This window comes from Delphinus delphis, chromosome 6, assembly GCF_949987515.2.
Source record: "Delphinus delphis chromosome 6, mDelDel1.2, whole genome shotgun sequence".
Classification (NCBI taxonomy): domain Eukaryota; kingdom Metazoa; phylum Chordata; class Mammalia; order Artiodactyla; family Delphinidae; genus Delphinus; species Delphinus delphis.
The window spans coordinates 64,562,100-64,584,229 of record NC_082688.1 but is presented as its reverse complement, the minus strand read 5'-3'; the positions used below and the strand labels follow the sequence as shown (position 1 = coordinate 64,584,229).

Genomic DNA, 22,130 nt, shown 5'->3' with positions numbered 1-22,130 from the left:
GATGAAACCTATATAACATTTAAAAATAAACATAGCCAATGGTAGTTACGTGACAAAAAATTTCTAAAGAAATAAAGTGATTTTTTTTTTCTTTTCCAATTTAATAATCTTAAGGGTTCAAGGAAGCAGTTGTCTGGTAGGTCAGTGGATTTGGAATTGAGATATTGGGCTATTTGACCTTTTGCACCATCATTTTCTCATTCGTTAAATGGAATGGGTTGGACTAAATGATCTGGGGTCCTTTCCAGCTTTCAAATCCATTGATGTAATTACATAATATGTGTAAGTCTCAATGAAATTCCTTGAACAATTTAATATTAAGGTTAATTGGCCATATATTTTACCATTATATGTGTCAGTTGGGAGCCTTTTACATTACAAAGCATATTTCTTTAAATTTTAAAATGACCGTATTTCACCATTACGCAGTTTGATTCTGCAATTGTATTTTTCCCAGCATGGCTACTTTTATAAATATGTAGAATATGAGCTCCATAAAATCTAGGCATCTTACACATCTTATACACGGCTGTTCCCCAAAGTCAAGAACGGTACCATGGCATATGAGATAGTACTCAATATTACTTTTAAGTGAATGAGGCACATTACAAAAAACATGGAAAACAAAGGGAAAAAAAATCACTTTTCTATTACCCTAATGCCACTGTAATTTTTCTATCTTCTAACTCATATTAAAAGGATATTTTCCTTTTATGATTGGTTGATAATGACACTCCATTATATTTTACTTAAAGATATTTAAAATTTGTTTTTAAATAAAAAACAAACTGCATGTAGCTTATTGTTATCCAGAGTACTTACTCAGTTAACTCAGAGAGGTGGCTGAATGACAAGTACTAATGATACATAAAAGATTATTTTTCATTGTTGTGCCTGTGAAATAGGGTAACTGAAGAAGACAAAAGTAAGAAAAAGGGGCAAGAGGAAAAACAACCTAAAAAGCAGCTTAAAAAGGATGAAGAGGGCCAGAAGGAAGAAGATAAGCCAAGAAAAGAGCCAGATAAAAAAGAGGGGAAAAAAGAAGTTGAATCAAAAAGGAAAAATTTAGCTAAAACAGGGCTTACATCAACCTCTGATTCTGAAGAGGAAGGGGATGATCAAGAAGGTGAAAAGGTAGAACGTTTGCATATCAAATAAAATATTTGTTCTATTTTAGTTTCCTATGTAGTTCTTAATCTTTAGGAAAGTTTCAGTATCTTTATGAAAGTCTATAAATGTGATTAAAAGTTAAAATGAATTTCTTTACCTTTCTGAATAAACTTGAATTACCTGTGTTAAAAAGCATATTTGAAACTTTATTGTACATCCTAAGTTTATCTTACCTTTTCACAATTACATGGAAATTAAATGTCACATGATAAACTTCCAGTAACCCCACCTACCTATTGACAGAAAAGGTAGGAAAGTAGCGAATTAAGCCAGATAGGTTGTGACCAGTGAAGACAGATGTAAAAAGGTACATTTATACATAGATTTTTATTATTTACCTCAATGAAATTCTTAACACTTCAGGCCTATTTAGGGTACATTTTATTGGTGGTACTTTATTTGAATACAACAGTTGTTTAGGAATTTCATTAAAGCTGTACGTTCTTTTCTGTATAAAAACACAAGTTTTGTGTATAGCCTTGGAAATCTACAGACCCAGGTTGTATAGGCTTTTCATTTATGTTTATCTAATTTATTAGTACTTCAGGACCCCAAAACTAAATTCGGTAGGTTGAGCAGGTACTTGTCAGTAAACAGGTACTGAAGTCAAAGTCATAGTACAGAGGCAAATAGCCTGAGGTACTTTAACCAAAGCATATCATTCCTATAGCAGTGCAGTAAATAGATTATAAATCCCAAAATCATCAAGGGGAAAGTTAAATTTAGATAGCAACAACATGTAATTATGAGGGTTTTATTTAAATTAGTAATTTATTCATCCCTTAAGAAAACTAGTTGCTTCTTTTCTCCCAAGATTATAATCATAGAAGCATTAGTCACTGACTTGATAGTTAACTAAAAGCATCCTAATTCTCAAATAAAACAGAAGAGAAAAGGTGGAAGAAACTTTCAAACTGCTCATAGAAGGAATATGCTGAAAGGCCAACATGAGAAAGAAACAGCAGAAAGAAAACGCAAGCAAGAGGAACAAATGGAAACTGAGCAGTAAGTATTTTCTTTTTCTAAATTTCGATTTCTTTTTTTAAGCTAGCATGAAATGTTTAAACAATAGAATCTCGTTTTCCAGACTTTCTGAAGCCTTTTAAAGAAGTGACTTTTCCAGTGTGTTAGAAAAATGTCCTCAGTATATGATAATCATGTTTCAGGCTTCATTCTTTCCTGAGTAAAGAGGATGAAATTTACTGAGATAATCACCCTGTGAATTATTTTTAATTTAAACTGAAAGTGCAGATAGGGCTTAACTGTTATAGTGGCTTTGTAGTAAATGTCCTTATCCTCTACTATTTTCTTGTATAATATTAAATAGAGAAAGATAATAAATTGGTGGAGAAGGAATGAAAGAAATACCCATATTTGTCATACCACCAGCAGCCCTCCCCCAGAAGACCAGCAAAAATAACAAAAGCACAGTTGGAAACCCAAGAAGCCAGTAAAAGAAAATTTAAAGGCTGACAGGGTTTGCATTAGATGTGTGCAATATAAATCAAGTTCAAGCTAAGAAGTTTTGATACCTGGAGACAATATACTTACCATGGGGAATTTCTTTCCCCTTTAAGTTTATTCTATAAAATAATTTTATAAGAGAGAAAATAGCAATGCCAATGATGATTAGGCTTCATGTTTATTACATTTGTTTTCCTAGTTATCTTTAGACTGTCACTTCTGAGTTCTTTCTCTGAAAGGCCTTTCTTTCTTTGTGAAGCGTCTTGCATTATTCTGACTAAACTGTTTTTTTTGTTGTTTTAGTGAGGAGGTGATTTTAAAAACATGCTCTAGGTCACTAAGACAAACTTAATAAAAAACAGTGAAATTCTTAAAACTATTCTTAAGTAATTTTGTACTTTTTTTATATATAATCTGTAAGCCGAAAGTCTTTCTTGATAAGTATAGCATTTGACCATCTGCTTTCTTAGTTTTTTTGGAGGATATATAAGCAGTTTTAGCTACTTGAGGGAGTAATTTAAAAATTGATCTAAAGCTCAGAAATGTTACTCCCTTTAATGTTAAACTTTGACCATTTATGTAAATACTAGAGTTATTTTTTGTTACCTATCCTTTCCTGTCCTTTCACTGAAAAGTTGTTGGACTGTTTGTTGCTTTTAACTTTATTGTGCTCCCCAAATTAAGATATAAAAATAGCTGTTGCTTAGTAAATCTAGCCCAACCCTTCTTCAGTATCTCAGTTAATCTTTATGTGTTTCAATTTCTTTTTGAATGTCCTCCGAATGTAACTTTCTCAAATTCTAATATTTGTGTTTTCTTTCCTTCTCCTGTTATTACAAAACTTTGTACTTGGACAGTTTTGCTCTGTAAAGCATTTCAGATGCAGCTTGTATGAAATGCATTATGCAAAATAAAGTTTATTGTATTGTATTCCCAGCCAAACAACATGTAATCTACAGTAATAAAAAATATATCTCATTTTGGGCTCAAAGCATTAATCCAGTTACTGAAAAGAGAATACAAGTGGAGCAAACAAGAGATGAAGATCTTGAGACAGACTCATTGGACTGAATTTCCCCCTCCCCCCCCTTGATGGAAGAATGTTCCAGATTCTAAATTGAGGACTTCATTAATGGCATTATTACTGTGTTAATGATTGTTAAAAAACATTTCCTGTAAGATACACACTACATACTAAGGTCGGCCATCATTCCTGTTAAAAAAGTTTTTTACCAAGCTTAAAATGAAGCTTTGTGTTTGAAAGTTATAATAAGCTCAGATGAAGATGGTGGTTGTACATTATTTCATTTAGAAAATATAAAAATTCATTTTGTTTTGAAGCTAGGTGTTAAACTGGAGTAGCTACTATACCCCCAGAGAATGGGGCAGTTGTGCCCTTCCCCTTGACATTCCTTTGTTGTTCAGTTCTTTAGAAGATTAATCATTGTTTTTTAATCCTGAGAGATTAAACAGTAGACTTGTTAAGAAAACAAAAATGAAACTGTAACCAAAATTTTAAAATAAAGTTTTTTAAAAAAAATACCTGATTTTTAGATATTTTTTTGTTCTTGTCTATTTCAGTTGGTTTATTATAATAGGGCCCGAACTCCAAGTCAAGGTACTAGAAATTATTAAGAATTCATTTTTAAATGGTTATTTTTGTGATTTACAGTAAAATGGTACCTTTTCATTTGTGAAATGGTATGTAAATGTTAGTGAATGTCATTTAAGTTTGATATTTTGGCACAAAAAAAATCCCACACCATTTTAATCTAGTAGTATTATAAACAGTCTATTTAACCTTGAAACTAACTTTGAACCCCTCAAATTATCTACCCTTGGGAGATGTGGGAACAATTAAATCAGTCTATTTTGATGTGCTATTTTAAAAAATAATTGTGATGTAAAATTCATGAAACATAGGCATTCTCTTCCCACTATGGCCTGTTTATCCACTGACCCTAAAGTTGGTCTTTTAACATTTAACACAGTATTGTTGGAACAAAATTTCACCGAGGCAGCCATTAAAATTTATTTGTAATGCCACTGTAAAATTAAATTGTTAGATTTCTTTAGCATGTTAATTTTTACGTTTTGAGTTTTGCTTATATTTATACTAATTAATACTAATGTGGCATTACCGAGTTCTAAAAATTACAGTCAATTCCTTGTGATCTAGGCCACTATTTTAAATAAAAAAAATTTTAACTTTTACATGAGGGATTGTGGGCATTTGGTAACCAGTCACAAAGTTCCAATGTTTTTGAAATATTTGTGTTAACATTTGATAGGCAGAATAAAGATGAAGGAAAGAAGCCAGAAGTTAAGAAAGTGGAGAAGAAGCGAGGTTAGTTATTTCACTTTCTAAGATGTATAAAATTGTATTCTACAAAGAAAGGAAGTTTTACAGACACTTAACTGTATAGGTTTTGAAACTGGTCATTTTATGTTCTTATCCTCCAAGTACACATTTCACATCCCTAATGGATTCTATATACCTTGCATTGTTTTTAAGTGTTATCAGGTGAACTTGCTAAGGAGTCATGTTTATTATTTTACTGCTCAATATATGATGAAGTCAAATTTTTATAACATGGCCTAAAGCTAGATGTTTTACAATTTCTGACAAATCTAGTTTCAGATGGATTTTTTAGTTTTGGTTAAATGTGTAAGGATGAAGCAGTGCCTTAAGGATTGCAGAAGAGGAGTTATTGGATGCAGACTGGTTTTTTTTAGCAACATGCAGCTAGATGGTGATTCTTTGCTTATATGATGAATGTTGGTTTCCTAAATACTAAAAATGGCAGATAACTTCTTAATGATGTAGGCAGATTACAAAGAACATTTTTATAAATTTACCAAATCTTTCCATTATACTTTGCTTAGATTATACAAAAATACTGGTTTTGGAAAATCTATTTACTGTGTTTCACATTTTAATTTATAGAAACATCAATGGATTCTCGACTTCAAAGGATACATGCTGAAATTAAAAATTCACTCAAAATTGATAATCTTGTAAGTGTTTAATACCTCATTTAAAAATACAGTGCTGCTTTTATAGCTTCATATTTTATTTTCTCACATGATTTTATAAGTGTGTAAATTTGAGATAACAGACTATTACTGGTTATTTTGTACTGCCTTGTTGTTTGAGATTTTAAAAGTAATCTCTAGAAATAGATTATATGGGTTGTGGTAATTAACAGTTACGAAATTACTATTTTGTCATGAAGGATGTGAACAGATGTATTGAGGCCTTGGATGAACTTGCTTCACTTCAGGTCACAATGCAGCAAGCTCAAAAACACACAGAGATGATTACAACACTGAAAAAAGTAAGTGATCTTGAGTCATGTGGATTTTTAAAATTTCCTCATTATCACCACTTCATTAAGTAACATTTAAAAAATTAAGAAAATTATATGTTTTGTTTTCTCAGATACGGCGATTCAAAGTTAGTCAGGTTATCATGGAAAAGTCTACAATGTTGTATAACAAGTTTAAGAACATGTTTTTGGTTGGCGAAGGAGATTCTGTGATCACACAAGTGCTGAATAAATCTCTTGCCGAACAAAGACAGCATGAGGAAGCAAATAAAACCAAAGATCAAGGGAAGAAAGGGCCAAACAAAAAGCTAGAAAAGGAACAAACAGGTATGTGGTAACTGTTCGCTGGAACTACTTTTAAAAAATGGCTTCAATATTTAATCCTATTAATACCTTATCTATATTGAATGATGAGAAAGTGTCATAACGCCCTTAGCAGAACATGATCAGCCTTAGCTTCTGGGTTTCTTTTTCATCAAGTTTAAATTAGTAGTAGTAGTCGTTGCTATTCTTTTTCCATTTAAATTAGGAAACATTTCTAACCTACACAGATAGTCGAGGGAAATGAACTTCCCATGTCCCCATCACTCAGCTTCTGCAGTTATCAATACATGAGCATTGCTTTTTTATATCCCCATCAAGTTTCTCTGTGACACCCCTGAAGATTACTTTGAAGCAAATTCCAGATACACTATTTCAATCATAAATATTTTAGGATGTATATATGACAGACGCCTAAAACAGAATCCATAGTTACAGGCATACCCCACAGGTTTGGTTCCAGACTACTGTAATAAAGTGAGTCACATGAGTTTTTTGGTTTCCCAGGGTGTATTAAAGTTTTTTACCCTATACTGTAATCTGTTAAGTGTGCAGTAGGATTATGTCTAAAAAAACAATGTACATACCTTAATAAAAAAAATACTTCGTTGCTAAGAAAATGTTAACAAATCTGAGCCTTCAGTGAGTCATGAGTCATAGTAGTAACATCAAATATCACTTGACCACAGATCACTATAACAAATATAACAAGAGTCAAAAAGTTTGAAATACTGTGAGAATTACCAAAATGTGACACAGAGAAGTGGAGTGATCAAATGCTGCTGGGAAAATGGTGCTGATAAACATGTTTGATGCAGGGTTACCACAAACGTTGAATTTGTAAAAAAAAAAAAAAAAAATGCAGTATCTACGAAGCACAGCAAAGTGAAGCGCAATAAATCGAGGTCTGCCTGTACCATTAGCCACTTTCCCCAAAATTAGCAGCTTCCCCAATTCCACGGTACTAAAACATCTTAGCAGCAACTGCTTAAAGTAGAAAAAAAATGTTCCAAAGGAGTTGAATTTTGTTTACTCAGTTATTAGGGAATGATATAGGTCTCCTTAGAGATTTGTTAATGAAATAATATTTACCGGGAAGCCCTCATCATTTTGTCATAAGAGACGAAATCATGTTAATTAACTACTTTGCCACGTTTTGTTGTTAAATACAAAATCTTACTGTGATTCACACTGCTTTTTCTAAGAACTAGAATAAATCATAATGCTCCAAAGAGTTGTACCACCCTTTCGTGTTCCTGATAACAGTAACAAATGGAATAATCAGATTAGTAACCTACTTCTTATATGGATAGATATATGTCGTAACCCCATTTCTTATTGTGCCTTGTCTACCCAAAGGATTACAATGTAATTTCAAATAAAATGCAGTATTAGAAACTTTGGGACTATGTTTTATTTTTGATTTTGGGTCTCTCTAACAGTTTTTCCATTGAAATCTTTATAAAGGTTCGAAGACTCTAAATGGAGGATCGGATGCTCAAGACAATAATCAACCACAACATAATGGAGACAGCAATGAAGAAAGCAAAGACAACCACGAGGCCAGCAGTAAGAAAAAGTGAGGACATGTTTTACTGGGTTGTGATGTATGTTTTAATTTTTAAATCACATTGCTGTTCCAAGATTATTTGTGTAAGGGATTTATTTTCATCACTCACTTCCTGAATTCAGGATTCAAGACGCGAATTAAAATGGCCAAGCCGTAAAGAAACTTCGCTTGAAACTAATATGCCACTGTATTAAAGGGAATAGAGCAAGGCAGGACTCCTGTTAAAAAAAATAACTATTCCTTGGACTTCTTCCACTGATAGTACCTTTAATAATGACCCATGTCCATACTTCTTGAATTTTGACAGGATACAGAAATTAGATCTAGAATCATAGGCTGTGTTGTATTATCATACCCACTCTAAAATAATTAGGTATGTAACCGTAGTTATCCAAATCTTGGTTTGTCCACCGTACACTTTACGGACTTGGAATCAAGCATCCTTTAATTCTGAAATTCAGGGAAATCTTGTCCGTGTGTATATTACCCTCTCTTCTTAAGATGTATAATATGTTGGTATCACAGGTATAACACTTTCATGTTCTTTAAAGAGAATTCATTTTAAAGCTGGAAATGGTGGGAAAGGGCCTGGGCCATGATGCTTCCCTGAGTTATTTTGCTTGATGTGCATATTACTTTGTGAAGAAGACACAACATGGTAAAATAAAATTTTGGACATAAAATAACAATTAATAATAAGTCACGGAAAAAATTCTTTCGGTGATTTTCAAAACAAATGCACAGACTTAATATCTTTTTTCCTCCTGAGGAAAAAATCCTAACCCCAGTTGTCACACCTTTCTTTCCCCCTTTTCTTTAGGCCATCCAGTGAAGAGAGAGAGACTGAAATATCTCTGAAGGATTCTACACTAGATAACTAGGTTGACATACCTGGAATATAAAGAACATTTGAGAAGTTTGTAATGGTTTTCATTCGAAATATTTAGACTGCTGAAAGTTTTAAATTTTTATAAGCATAGGTTTTGATGTTTAAAACTTGTTTTGAGGGAGAAATCTCCTTATCTTTGTTTAAAAGTGACTAAACATTGCTGATTGTACTTGTGTAGTATTAACAGCTACATTATACAGTAAATGTGAGGGAAAGTCCATTTTAGGAAATGTTAAACTGCTTTTCCAGACATTGGTTGTAGTATATTTTCAATTAGTGTGTGTACGTAATTGATAGTAGAAAAAGGTTACATTTTTAAAACTGCTACTTGTATAAACCTTTCCTCTTTTCCCAAATACTGTGGGTTTTGTGCATAGTTTTTACAAATCTTGGATTTACCAGACTGTCTTTTGTTTGTGGGTTTTGTAGAAGTTAATCATTTTTACGGTAGATAAAATGTTACTTCTATACAAGTATTCACTCCCTCCCTTTTATCAAAAGTTAATTTTAATCGCAGTCTACATTGTGCTACATTATCCTGCTGCTTTGTAACAATGTGTGGTCTGTATGCCTTTTTGTATGACAACTAGATATCCAACTGACGTTGAACTGTTCTACGGGGTACAAAACTCATGTTAACTTTTGAAGGTAATTTAGTTTTGTGGCTGGGAATTCAGTGAAGTCACATGAGTTTCCTGCAGTGTGCAGGAGTATATATAGGAATGAATCTGGCTTTAGGGTTCAACCATTTAAGATCCTTTACAGGCACTAGTAGCTGAAACTGAAAACTAAATGATAAAAGTTTATTTTTGAGAAATGTCTCGAGTTTCTGAATTTTTTAAAAAGTCACACATTAAAGAAGTCACTAAGTATTTTTTTAATTGGAAAAAATGCAATCCATAATACTTTTGCAGTAAATAAAAGTAAATACTATATAAGGAAACTAACCCATTTGAAAACATGGCTATACCAGAAGGGAATTTTTATTTCTATGTCATACATGTGACAGGATTGCAAAAAGTGGAAACACAGTAGACAAAAGTAAAGGAGTTGTCTGTATATTCATGGATACGGACTAAATCAGGGTGAACCAAGGTTAACACAAAATTTAAGGGTAACTTAGCATTTCTAAGGTATTTTGAATACTAGGTCAGTTGGTGGTTTGCAGTAGCTTAAAAAGACACTTCTCATGTTTAGAAACTGAATATGGGGAAAAGGCTTAATTACCAGTGTTTGCATGTGACATGCATCTTATGCTTTGACCTCTCGAGTAATTGTTTTCATCTACAGATGAAAAGTTTGAAACATTTCAGTAATTGGGGGTTTTGCTTTTGAGAGGTCTTACAATGGAACTAGGACCCACTGTTTTGAGGGAACTCTTGCTATTATATGTTTGGTCCTTAATACAATTTAAATTTGGACAGATTTATTCTAGTTAAGCCATAAGTGTCAACATGTAAACTTGTTTTGATTAAAGAATTTTTCTATCAAAGTCTACTAGTATATTACTTCTTTGCCATTTATAAAACTGTGCTGGAATTCTGGATTTGTTTCCAAGAGAGTATACTTGGTCATAGAAACTGTATTATTTGGGGACACAGGGTTACTAAAACATAAGCTCAAAATGCTAAAAATAAAGGAAATGTTATCTTTTGGTTTACCCTTCCTTCTTTTTCGGTGACCCAAAGGATCTATATAGTTTTACCAAGAAACCACAAACTATTCAAATGCTGGAGAGAAATATAGTAGCATTCTGATTATTTATGTCTGCTTTTATGGGCTGACCTTGCTCTAGCCAGTTGGTTCATGTAGCGTTAAAACACTGTTGCCTTCTCTTTACCCTCATTTCAAGAAAAAAATTTTTTGTCATAGGTTGATTCACAGATAACTACTATTCTCAGAACTCTTAAGAAAAAGTCATATAAACAGGTATCAATTTTCGGGAGCACTGGCTCAATTTAAATTTGTATTTGACCAAAACTACATAGCTGAACAAGCCAGTAAGAGATACTTTAAATGAGATAGCCAGCCCCAACCCAAACGTATTTTTTTTAATATATAAGCAACATCTCTTGTGATTTTTTTTTTTAACCATCAGATAACATTTAAAAGAGTAAGTTACACATGACTTGGCAGAATCAGTTGTTGCATGTTTTCTCAGCTGCTCTAGACAAATTTCAGCTGTATCATCTAAATTGGAGAACCTGAAACAGCTTGACTGGAATGATTTCAAATAGTAGGATGACAGATTTTATCCAGTTTTTGCTGACACATTGATTGTAGCGTACCCATACACACTTACCTGGTTAAAGACGTCAGGTCAAGAGCAGGTCTGCCATCTAATCCTGTACAAGAGCAAAGGCTTTTACAGGGCTCTGTGAGGGCTTCACTAATACAACTTATCCAGAGAAAGGATCTATTGGAAATAGCAAACCCATAATTACATATTAAGAAATGGAGAAGCTGCTATATAGTCCAAAAATGTGTTTACATATTTATGCCGTGTAATTTTCCAACCTCAGAGATGACAGAGGCACTGAAATTTGATTGGGAGAAAGGTCAAATTATCCTTAAAGGATACTGAAGCCTAAAATAGGCATTGCTTTTCTAGGTAATCATTTTGTGCCTGTCCATCCACTAGTATATCAAAATTTCATTCATTTCTAACTACAGAGGACGTTGACTAATAAGTTCATAACATTTTCATATTTGGCTTCTTTAGATAAAATGTTGACTGTAGTTTGTCATGTGTTTAAAACTGAATTTTACAGCTAGAAAATCCCTGATTCAAGACATCTTAAATATGCCTACTTCAAGTTAGGGGTTTCTTTTGAGCTCAACATAGTGGGAGACCTGTATAACTGATATGCAATACATTGGCAAGTTCTGAGAATAGTATGGTAGGCCTTTAGACCTCACCAGGAAATGATAATAGAAAGGTATCCGAGCCTTTGTAACTTTGGTGAAGAAGTTAACCTTAAGAACCAGCAGAAGAATAATCTCAAAGAAGAACAAAATAAGAATTTCAATAGCAGTAATGTTTTAACTGACAGCCTTCTTTGCCAGTAAAATAAATTGATTGGTGCGACGCATGGATTAATGCTGCTTTATGACAATCCACTTTCTGGAATTTGCTGTTTTGAGATATGAAATGATGAAAATAAAAGTAAACAGTCCCTTGCATACTAATGGAAGACCTATAAGGAATGCAGTTTAAAAATAAAGGAAGCAAAAATTCATTTTTACCTGTGGAACTTTAAAGAATTAGATAAATCTTTGGTTTTCCAGCAGGATTTTCAATCTGTTCTAATTCAGCATCATTGGAAACATGAAAGTAAACATGTAGGCAATAACAGCCAGCCAGCCATGGAGGGACCTCTTATTTCCTTATGCTGATTTTCTGGTGTATTGACTGAATCGGTGAATATGACCACCGCTAGAAACAGGTCCTCGTCTTCTACAAACCAATCGACTTAATTGACTTATGTGGCATTTAAGTCCATAAAACATTTCACTGTCAACCTTTTAAACACACAGTCTTTTAGGCTTCATCAGTTTTTGATTTATATAGTAAATGTTCTTAGCCATCCAGGGAAAGCGGAATCCAGCCGAATTTAAATATAACCTAGAAGAGAGAACGCGAAATTTAAGTGCAACACATTTAAAGTGTTTAATTCTGTTTAATATTTGTCCAGCATTCCTAAAAGTATTAAACAGAATTAAATTTTCCACCAATAAAGATTGCCAGAAAACGTTTCAATATAGGTAGCTACAATTTTCTCTCATGGATCTAGACCTCAGAATTTATCAAAGTTGCCCTTTGGTCCAGAATGAGAATAGGATAACTAGAGTATCATAACCAGAAGAATGAAGAGCTGGGATAGAAAAACAATTGTGTTCTTGCATACAGGATGCTGTGTATTATTGCCTAAGAATCGTGATCCACAGCTAGCAATCCAAAGGATCTTGATTTCCCATGTCCATTCATTGGTCATATTAGATAAAATCTATTCCTTTAAATCATGAAAATGTTAAATTGACATACATTTTAAACTAACAGCATTTGTGATTCCAAAACTTCTGGTCAAGAAAGGAAGCTTCAGTTTAAGTGTTACTTCTGTAAGGTATGAGTGTATACTCAAGATCTTTATACATTCGTTATTCGTGTAGTGAGTCTTTCTGAAGTGTTAAGTGTGCCTAGTTTCTACCAAAACAAAACCTAACATTACAAAAGCGCTCAGTGTAAGATTAAATTACACAATAGCTACTCTTAATATTGTATTTATTAAATAAGCTGCTTTTATTAACTTCTCCCTCATTTTTATTACAGATATTTGGAGGATCTTTACCTTGGAAGCCTCATGGTACAAGGTGTAGCGCTCACATTCTTCAAAGAATTTTCAAAACACTTCCATCACTTGATGTATAATGATAGATGAGCAAAAAGCCCTCTGGACAAAGAGTGAATAGGCATACTACAGACTGGGAGAAAACCAGAATACTTGTATCTGACAAAGGATTTGTACGCAGGATACATAAAGCACTCCTACAAATCAATGAGACAACTCAAAAATGGGCAAAAAAGCACTGAATAAAAACTATGCTTTGGAATATTAAAATAATTTAATATATTTCAAAACATTTAAATACATTCAAGTTGCTTAATAAGACCTGTGATTTGAACTTTCTTTGCCGGGTTGGTAACTTCAGCTGATGGTCTCAGGTAGATCCTGCTCCTCGTGGCATTTCTTGGAAGTAAAGGGTACACATTTTGATATTAACTAAAGGTTCCAGGATCAACATAAGGATAAGCGAGGAATTCCCCCAGTTTGTTGCCTTCTGAATCATAGTGGAGCATTCGGAAGCAAACATCACAAAAGAAACATGGGTCCTCTGGTGCAAAACTGTCATTGTTCGTCACCCATCTGTAGTTAAAAAAGATGTATATTATTATAATCGACTTTTTCATGCTTTAATATGCTGCAGTAGTTATGACCTGTAATAATATGTATACATAACATTCCCACTATTGCCTTATTTTTGCTTATTTATATAGTACTTTATATAATTTTGTATACACATGTATACATAAGACATATCACTACCAATACCCTACAAGGCAAAAGGACAACTACATTCTGAAAGGCTTCTTAAAGGTAAGTGGAAAAGAATGTAAATTCATACTTGAAAGCATCACATACTTGCCATGACATACCTATCCTTCAAAAACTGTTAACATAAACACAAATGTTTTCTTCTAATAGGCCATCTTGAAAATGCATAATATTAGATATACTACAGGTTTGATAAACTTTTTGCTTAATCTTTCTAACTGGTAAATTAGTACTGGTTAACTTGAAAACTCCAGCTTTTATTTTTTTTAACATCTTTATTGGAGTATAATTGCTTTACAGTGGTGTGTTAGTTTCTGCTGAATAACAAAGTGAATCCGCTATACATATACATATATTCCCATATCCCCTCGCTCTTGGGTCTCCCTCGCACCCTCCCTATTCCACCCCTCTAGGTGGTCACAAAGCACCCAGATGATCTCCCTGTGCTATGCAGCTGCTTCCCACTAGCTAGCTATTTTACATTTGGTACAAATCAATGCCACTCTCTCACTTTGTCCCAGCTTACCCTTCCGCCTCCCCGTGTCCTCAAGTCCATTCTCTATGTCTGCGTCTTTATTCTTGTCCTGCCCTTAGGTTCTTCAGAACCATTTTTTATTTTTTAGATTCCATATATATGTGTTAACATACGGTATTTGTTTTTCTCTTTCTGACTTAGTTCACTCTGTATGTCAGACTCTAGGTCCATCCACCTCACTACAAATTTCGTTTCTTTTAATGGCTGAGTAATATTCCATTGTATATATGTGCCACATCTTCTTTATTCATTCATTGTCGATGGACACTTAGGTTGCTTCCATGTCCTGGCTATTGTAAATAGTGCTGCAATGAACACTGGTACATGTTTCTTTCTGAATTATGGTTTTCTCAGGGTATATGCCCAGTAGGAGGACTGCTGGGTCGTATGGCAGTTCTGTTTTTAGTTTTTTAAGGAACCTCCATACTCTTGTCTATAGTGGCTGTATCAATTTACATTCCCAACAAGAGTGCAAGAGGGTTCCCTTTTCTCCACACCCTCTCCAGCATTTATTGTCTGTAGATTTTTTGATGATGGCCATTCTGACTGGTGTTAACTCATTGTAAAAACTCCAGGTTTTTAACCTAGAATTTAGGATACAAATATATATTTGTATCCATGGGAATACAAATGTATACAAATGGGAATATGGGCAACATTATTCAAATGAGATTTTGGTTTTTGACCTGAAATGTCACATTAAGTGAAAATGACATTTTTCAGTCTATCTGAATTCTGCATCCCATGGAATGTTTTGACATCCCCTGATTTCCATTTCGATCTGATAACTGATCTATCATGTTTTCCTATTGATCATTTAGAAAAGCATACTGTGAATATATGCAAATCAATCAATGTGATACACCATATTAACAAATTGAAGGATGAAAACCATACGATCATATCAATAGATGCAGAAAAGGCTTTCAACAAAATTCAACACCTATTTATAATAAAAACCCTCCAGAAAGTAGGCATAGAGGGAACTTACCTCAACATAATGAAGGCCATATATGATAAACCCACAGCCAACATCTTCCTCAATGGTGAAAAACTGAAACCATTTCCACTAAAATCAGGAACAAGACAAGGTTGCCCACTCTCACCACTATTATTCAACATAGTTTTGCAAGTTTTAGCCACAGCAATCAGAGAAGAAAAAGAAATAAAAGGAATCCAAATTGGAAAAGAAGTAAAGCTGTCACTGTTTGCAGATGACATGATACTATACATTGAGAATCCTAAAGATGCTACCAGAAAACTACTAGAGCTAATCAATGAATTCAGTAAAGTTGCAGGATACAAAATTAATGCACAGAAATCTCTTGCATTCCTTTACACTAATGATGAAAAATCTGAAAGAGAAATTAAGGAAACACTCTCATTTACCACTGCAACAAGAAGAATAAAATACCTAGGAATAAACCTACCTAAGGAGACAGAAGACCTGTATGCAGAAAACTATAAGACAATGATGAAAGAAATTAAAGATGATACAAACAGATGGAGCAATATACTATGTTCTTGGACTGGAAGAATCAACATTGTGAAAATGACTATACTACCCAAAGCAATCTACAGATTCAAAGCAATCTACAGATTCAATGCAATCCCTATCAAACTACCACTAGCATTTTTCACAGAACTAGAACAAAATATTTAACAATTTGCATGGAAACACAAGACCCCGAATAGCCAAAGCAATCTTGAGAAAGAAAAACGGAGCTGGAGGAATCAGGCTCCCAGACTTCAGACTATACTACAAAGCTACAGTAATCAAGACAGTATGGTACTGGCACAAAAATAGAAATATAAATCAATGGAAAAGAATAGAAAGCCCAGAGATAAACCCATGCACATATGGTCACCTTATTTTTGATAAAGGAGGCAAGAACATACAATGGAGAAAAGACAGCCTCTTCAATAAGTGGTGCTGGGAAAACTGGACAGCTACATGTGAAAGAATGAAATTAGAACACTCCCTAACACCATACACAAAAATAAAACTCAAAATGGATTAAAGACCTAAATGTAAGGCCAGACACTATCAAACTCTTAGAGGAAAACAAAGGCAGAACATTCTATGACATAAATCACAGCAAGATTCTTTTTGACCCACCTCCTAGAGAAATGGAAATAAAAACAAAAATAAACAAATGGGACCTAATGAAACTTCAAAGCTTTTGCACAGCAAAGGAAACCATAAACAAGACCAAAAGACAACCCTCAGAATGGGAGAAAATATTTGCAAATGAAGCAACTGACAAAGGATTAATCTCCAAAATTTACAAGCAGCTCATGCAGCTCAATTTCAAAAAAAAAAAAAAAAAAAAAAAAAAACCCAATCCAAAAGTGGGCAGAAGACCTAAATAGACATTTCTCCAAAGAAGGTATACAGATAGCCAACAAACACATGAAAGGATGCTCAACATCACTAATCACTAGAGAATTGCAAATCAAAACTACAATGAGGTATCACCTCACATCGGTCAGAATGGCCATCACCAAAAAATTTACAGACAATAAATGCTGGAGGGGGTGTGGAGAAAAGGGAACCCTCTTGCACTGTTGGTGGGAATGTAAATTGATTCAGCCACTATGGAGAACACTATGGAGGTTCCTTAAAAAACTAAAGACAGAACTACCATACGACCAAGCAATCCCACTACTGGGCACAGACCCTGAGAAAACCATAATTCAAAAAGCATCATGTACCACAATGTTCATTGCAGCTCTATTTACAACAGCCAGGACATGGAAGCAGCCTAAGTGTCCATCAACAGATGAACGGATAAAGAAGATGTGGCACATATATACATGGAATATTACTCAGCCATAAAAAGAAACGAAACTGAATTATTTGTAGTGAGGTGGATGGACCTAGAGTCTGACATACAGAGTGAACTAAGTCAGAAAGAGAAAAACAAATACCGTATGCTAACACATATATATGGAATCTAAAAAGAAAAAAAAAAAAGGTTCTGAAGAACCTAGGGGCAGGACAGAAATAAAGACGCAGACACAGAGAATGGACTTGAGGGGGAGGGGGAAGGGTAAGCTGGGACGAAGTTAAGAGAGTGGCCTGGACATATATATACACTAACAAATGTAAAATAGATAGCTAGTGGGAAGCAGCTGCATAGACCAGGGAGACCAGCTCGGTGCTTTGTGACCACCTAGAGGGGTGGGATAGGGAGGGTGGGAGGGAGATGCAAGAGGGAGGAGATATGGGGATATATATACATATAGCTGATTCAGTTTGTTATACAGCAGAAACTAACACACCACTGTAAAGCAATTATACTCCAATAAAGATGTTTAAAAAAAAAAAAACATACTGTGGTGGGGAACCCAAAACAAACTTATGACACTAAATTCTTCCCTTTTCGTCTAAATGGCTTTTGACTCTGAGCCACAGTTAAATAAAATCTAAACATGCAAAACCACAACATTTTATGCAACCATATTCTGACCTCATTAAAAATGAGATGCAGTGTTGTTTTTATCATCGAGAAGCTGTGGATGAAGCCAACTTTGTAAACTGCTAACAAGAGGCAGAAAGAATATGGCTCCCTGATGACATACATCACCCAGCATAAATTATCAACCAAACTAAAGTTTGACCTAATCCCTAGACTTCCATTATACATGATTCCTTATTGTCTAAAACATGGCTCTAACCTATTAAACTGATTTGTACTACTGTTTGTACTGCTTTCCTACTAGATAAAACCCTGTATATTATTTATATTCCGGAGTGTAAATCCTCAATTCAAAACAGAAAAAAACTGAAGTACCAAAAATCTAAAGTACTTGACTGTTAAAAACCAATACTTTTCAAGGAAAAATCAGAATCACTTACCTAGCTGTGTACATTTTACAAACAAAACATTTTCTGGTCCACAGCCAATGCTTCTTGATAAGAAGGGGATAGAGTGTCTTATCCAGGCAGTCATTATGATGCACAAGCCTTTTGTACATGAAAAAATAAATGACATTGTAGTGCAAATTTTTGTGATCCGTAATGAAATATATCCTTACCTCAAAATTAAGAACACAGTAGGTATATTTTTCAATTTATTGTGTTCCACAAAACACTTTCTCCAAAAGAGCATTTGGGATTAAACAATGTTCTCTTTCCTGTGAAACTTCCCAAATCCCTTTTTGGCCATGTGCACTATGACTCTTAAGAGGGAAATACGGTAGGCAGCATTTCTTGAATGTATTCCTTCAGAGAATCCTTGCTTTGCTCAACACGTAGTACACAGTCTGAGCAAGTGTACTCAGTACTATTTTACCTAGATTAAGTGGTTTTGTGTTACAAACATGGCTCTTTTTTTGCTAAAAGAGCTCTCATTAAAATCCAAATCTGGCTTCTGTTATAATGTGAATTGGTAGGACTTTAGTTTTAGGTGTCAGAATTCAGAAATTTTAAGTGGGAGTCAGTTCTCACTATGCCACTAATCAGCTTAGTGGGTTTGGATAAATCCATTAACCATGCTGGACCCCAGATTCTTCATCTGAAAAATGAATGGAATGCACAACAGTATTTTAAAGGCCCCTGATAATTATAAAATTTGATTTTTTTTTAGTAAGAAAGGGTAGCAATACATTAACTTCACCATCAGAAAATGATTAATAAACTTTTAATAGTTTACCAACTATTAAACTATGGAATGGCACTGAATGATTAAATCCTCCTGTAAGACAAAAATTACTTGCAGTCAGTTACATTAAAAAACTCCTTAGGAAAGCCCTACAGTGCACATGCTTAACAAGTGTAAATTGTTTTTCCAAGTTGCCTTGAATTTAAGGAATGACACTACAGCAATATGCCTACACTGTAAGAAATGTAAGGAAACTCAGATCACCAGAAAAAAGTCGACTGTCTTCCATCTTATGCTTATACTGAGGCACACTCTCCCTCATTTGAGTGAAGAGCAAGAACATTTTATAAAAACTTAAAGAACACTTTATCCAAGAAGTAAACCCATATAATTTTTTTTTTTTTTTTTTTTTTTTTGAGGTACGCAGGCCTCTCACTGCTGTGGTCTCTCCCGTTGCGGAGCACAGGCTCCAGATGCGCTGGCTCAGCGGCCATGGCTCACGGGCCCAGCTGCTCCGCAGCATGTGGGATCTTCCTGGATCGGGGCACGAACCCACATCCCCTGCATCGGCAGGTGGACTCTCAACCACTCTCAGCCACCAGGGAAGCCCCCATATAATTTTAAGTCATATAAATCTATGAGGTTTATGAGCTCTCCTGGCTCTTGCTTCATTAATTCTTCCGTAGAGGCAACTGTTTTCTATTCTTTTAACTGCCTCTTTTTAATTTAGCTCAACATCCCTCTGCAGAACTACGAAACTTTGGTTAACTAGATATTTAATGTTTAAATTATGACAAATGAATTAAACATCCCCCTAAACCACAGAATTGACTATAGGTTCATTTTACTGTGTAACACTTTTGTTTTCTAGCTACTAATTCTCTCGTTCGCATTTGCTTAGGTTTCAGTGTACCTGTCACTAATTCAGTTCCTTATTTGCTGACAGAATGGTAAAAATGCTTTCCAAATGGACTACACACCAATGGGAGGTCTAGCAGTCTCAGGACATGCTTCCTTTGTCCCCTGTCCTGCTCCAATCTCTGGACTAAGCTGTTCTCTAGGTCTGTTCTACAGCCATCATTCTGGGAGTTTGCTTTCCCATCATTCTGAGAGTTCCTTTTATGTCTTTCTTATCTATTCTTGCTTTGCATTCCATGTTTTCTTTTTTCAAGGTTTACTCTTTGTGTAAAGTACTTCTGGTAGCTTCCTGAGAATGAGGGCATGGGAGGTAAATTTTTAGAGACCAGTCACTAAAACCCCAAAAAAGTGGAAGCAGGGACTTTCTAAAACCACCAGAATGAGTATATCATTGCTCCATAAAACAATCTGAATCGTCTCTCAGAAGAAATCAAGCCTAGGATAGAGCAGGGCTTATTCCTATATAATGGTCCTTCATAAACTGAGAGTTCCTAAATAAGGAAATGAATAGCCTTATCCATTAGAGGTACCAGCTATACAAAATTTATAACTAATCCCTAAATCTCATTTTAGACTATTTCATTCCTGACCACTCTAAATCTTTATCAAAGCATTAAAGCCTTCATATTTGTCAAATATTAGAATTACTCTTCTCTTTCCCCAGTTACCTTTTACCTCCTTCAAATTTGGGCAAAAAGAGAAGAAACCTAGAAATATAGCTGCAGATTTGCAAAGCAAAGGGCCTATCTGATATACAAAGTGGATGACTATTACCTGAATAATAGCTGTCCAATATACAAAGATACTTACTTTTATTTACAGATTTTTAACCCTTTAATAAACAGTAAAGTATTTCTTTTTTTATAATAAATATCCAGCTTGTATTGTTTGTCTTTATACCAGCACTGTCATAAAATATAATTTTTAAATATTTTTTAATGGAGGAAGGGGCCCATGGAGACTCACAGAAGTCATACACTGTCCTCGGGCAAAAGAGAAGCTTCAGTTATTTTTCTTTATTTTTGGCATATTCTACCATTACAAATGGCTCACACTGGTTAGTCACTAAAGTAATTATTACAGATTTCCCAAAAGACAAACAATAGAAGACGCAAATGGATGCAGAGTTGGTCACTGCATAGCAAGCAGTTATTTTTGCTGCTCCTGAACGAAGCTGCAGTGATTACCTTTATTCCTCTTATTTCAAACAAACAAAACTACCTGTGCTTTTATACTGTGAAATAAAGAAAAGGAAAACAGGACAAATAACAAAATGTTCTGAGTTCTACCACTTACCTTATGTCAGTAATGACAACAATGTGTTCACAGTCTCCCTGGTGACAGTATAAGTAAGGAAAACCCAGTTTAATACACAAGTCATTGAAAGTGAAATCTTCCATCTTAGCAGTCTGAAACTTTCCATACCCTCTATCATGGGACTCTGACCACTCAATGATGGTTCTGAGGAGGAAAACGGCAAGGATGTATCACTGCTCCAAGCGGTTTGCAACTGCATATTTCACAAAAGCCAGCTCACCGAATTAACTGGACAGCTACCAACTTGAAATGAAAACCAGAGTGGATGATACATGTTGCAAGTAGGAAGGAACTCTGAATTTTTCTGTATCCATTAGAGCAGCAGTTCTCAAAGTAAGGTCCTGAGACTCCCACAGAGGTTTGTGAGGTCAAAATTATCTTTACGGTAATCTTAAAACTCTTTTCAATTCTTATTCTCTCATAAACGCCAGTTATCTGGAGGCTATGTGATGTGTGTTATCACTTCAGATTGAATGGAAAATGTATAACGTCACTCTTCTCACTCTTTTATTTTGTTCTGGAAAAGTTATTTTTCACAAAATTGTTATTAATGGTAACTGGAAAATTTAAATTAGTTAATAAAGTATTTCTTAGTTTCAATTTCTAATACAACTTACAGCTATAACCCACATAAACAAAAGCTCTTTGGAGTCAATTATTTACAGTATAAAGGAGTACGGAGACCAAGTCTGAGAACTGCTGCATTAGAATATAGATACAGATGGCTATAATGAAAGAGTTTACATAAACACTCAGAAAAAATATACATATGTACTCTATTTGCCAGGATACCAATAATAAAAGTATGGTAATACTTTTATGTAGATAACATGATGTCAGACATAGATTTTTCATGTTATATACATAAGCAACCTTACATACACATATCCACTCCA

At 34.3% G+C, this 22,130-nt stretch overlaps 2 protein-coding genes across 2 annotated transcripts in view; one reads left to right on the top strand and one right to left on the bottom strand.

Annotated features, from left to right (window-relative positions):
• The window catches only part of PSIP1 (PC4 and SRSF1 interacting protein 1), a 41,675-nt gene extending 28,478 nt beyond the window's left edge, over nucleotides 1-13,197 (top strand). The window contains exons 9-16 of the mRNA XM_060014765.1: nucleotides 906-1,134; nucleotides 2,057-2,175; nucleotides 4,926-4,981; nucleotides 5,582-5,652; nucleotides 5,871-5,972; nucleotides 6,077-6,290; nucleotides 7,752-7,863; nucleotides 8,675-13,197. Of these exons, the coding sequence (XP_059870748.1) occupies nucleotides 906-1,134; nucleotides 2,057-2,175; nucleotides 4,926-4,981; nucleotides 5,582-5,652; nucleotides 5,871-5,972; nucleotides 6,077-6,290; nucleotides 7,752-7,863; nucleotides 8,675-8,735 (964 nt within the window). The 3' untranslated portion in view covers nucleotides 8,736-13,197. The remainder of the gene's footprint in view (nucleotides 1-905; nucleotides 1,135-2,056; nucleotides 2,176-4,925; nucleotides 4,982-5,581; nucleotides 5,653-5,870; nucleotides 5,973-6,076; nucleotides 6,291-7,751; nucleotides 7,864-8,674) is intronic.
• Nucleotides 13,198-13,347: 150 nt separating this feature from the next.
• Nucleotides 13,348-22,130, bottom strand: part of SNAPC3 (small nuclear RNA activating complex polypeptide 3) — a 44,093-nt gene continuing 35,310 nt past the window's right edge. The window contains exons 7-9 of the mRNA XM_060014766.1: nucleotides 21,214-21,378; nucleotides 18,255-18,362; nucleotides 13,348-13,668 (exon numbers count right to left, since the gene is read on the bottom strand). Coding sequence (XP_059870749.1) covers nucleotides 13,521-13,668; nucleotides 18,255-18,362; nucleotides 21,214-21,378 — 421 coding nt within the window. The 3' untranslated portion in view covers nucleotides 13,348-13,520. The remainder of the gene's footprint in view (nucleotides 13,669-18,254; nucleotides 18,363-21,213; nucleotides 21,379-22,130) is intronic.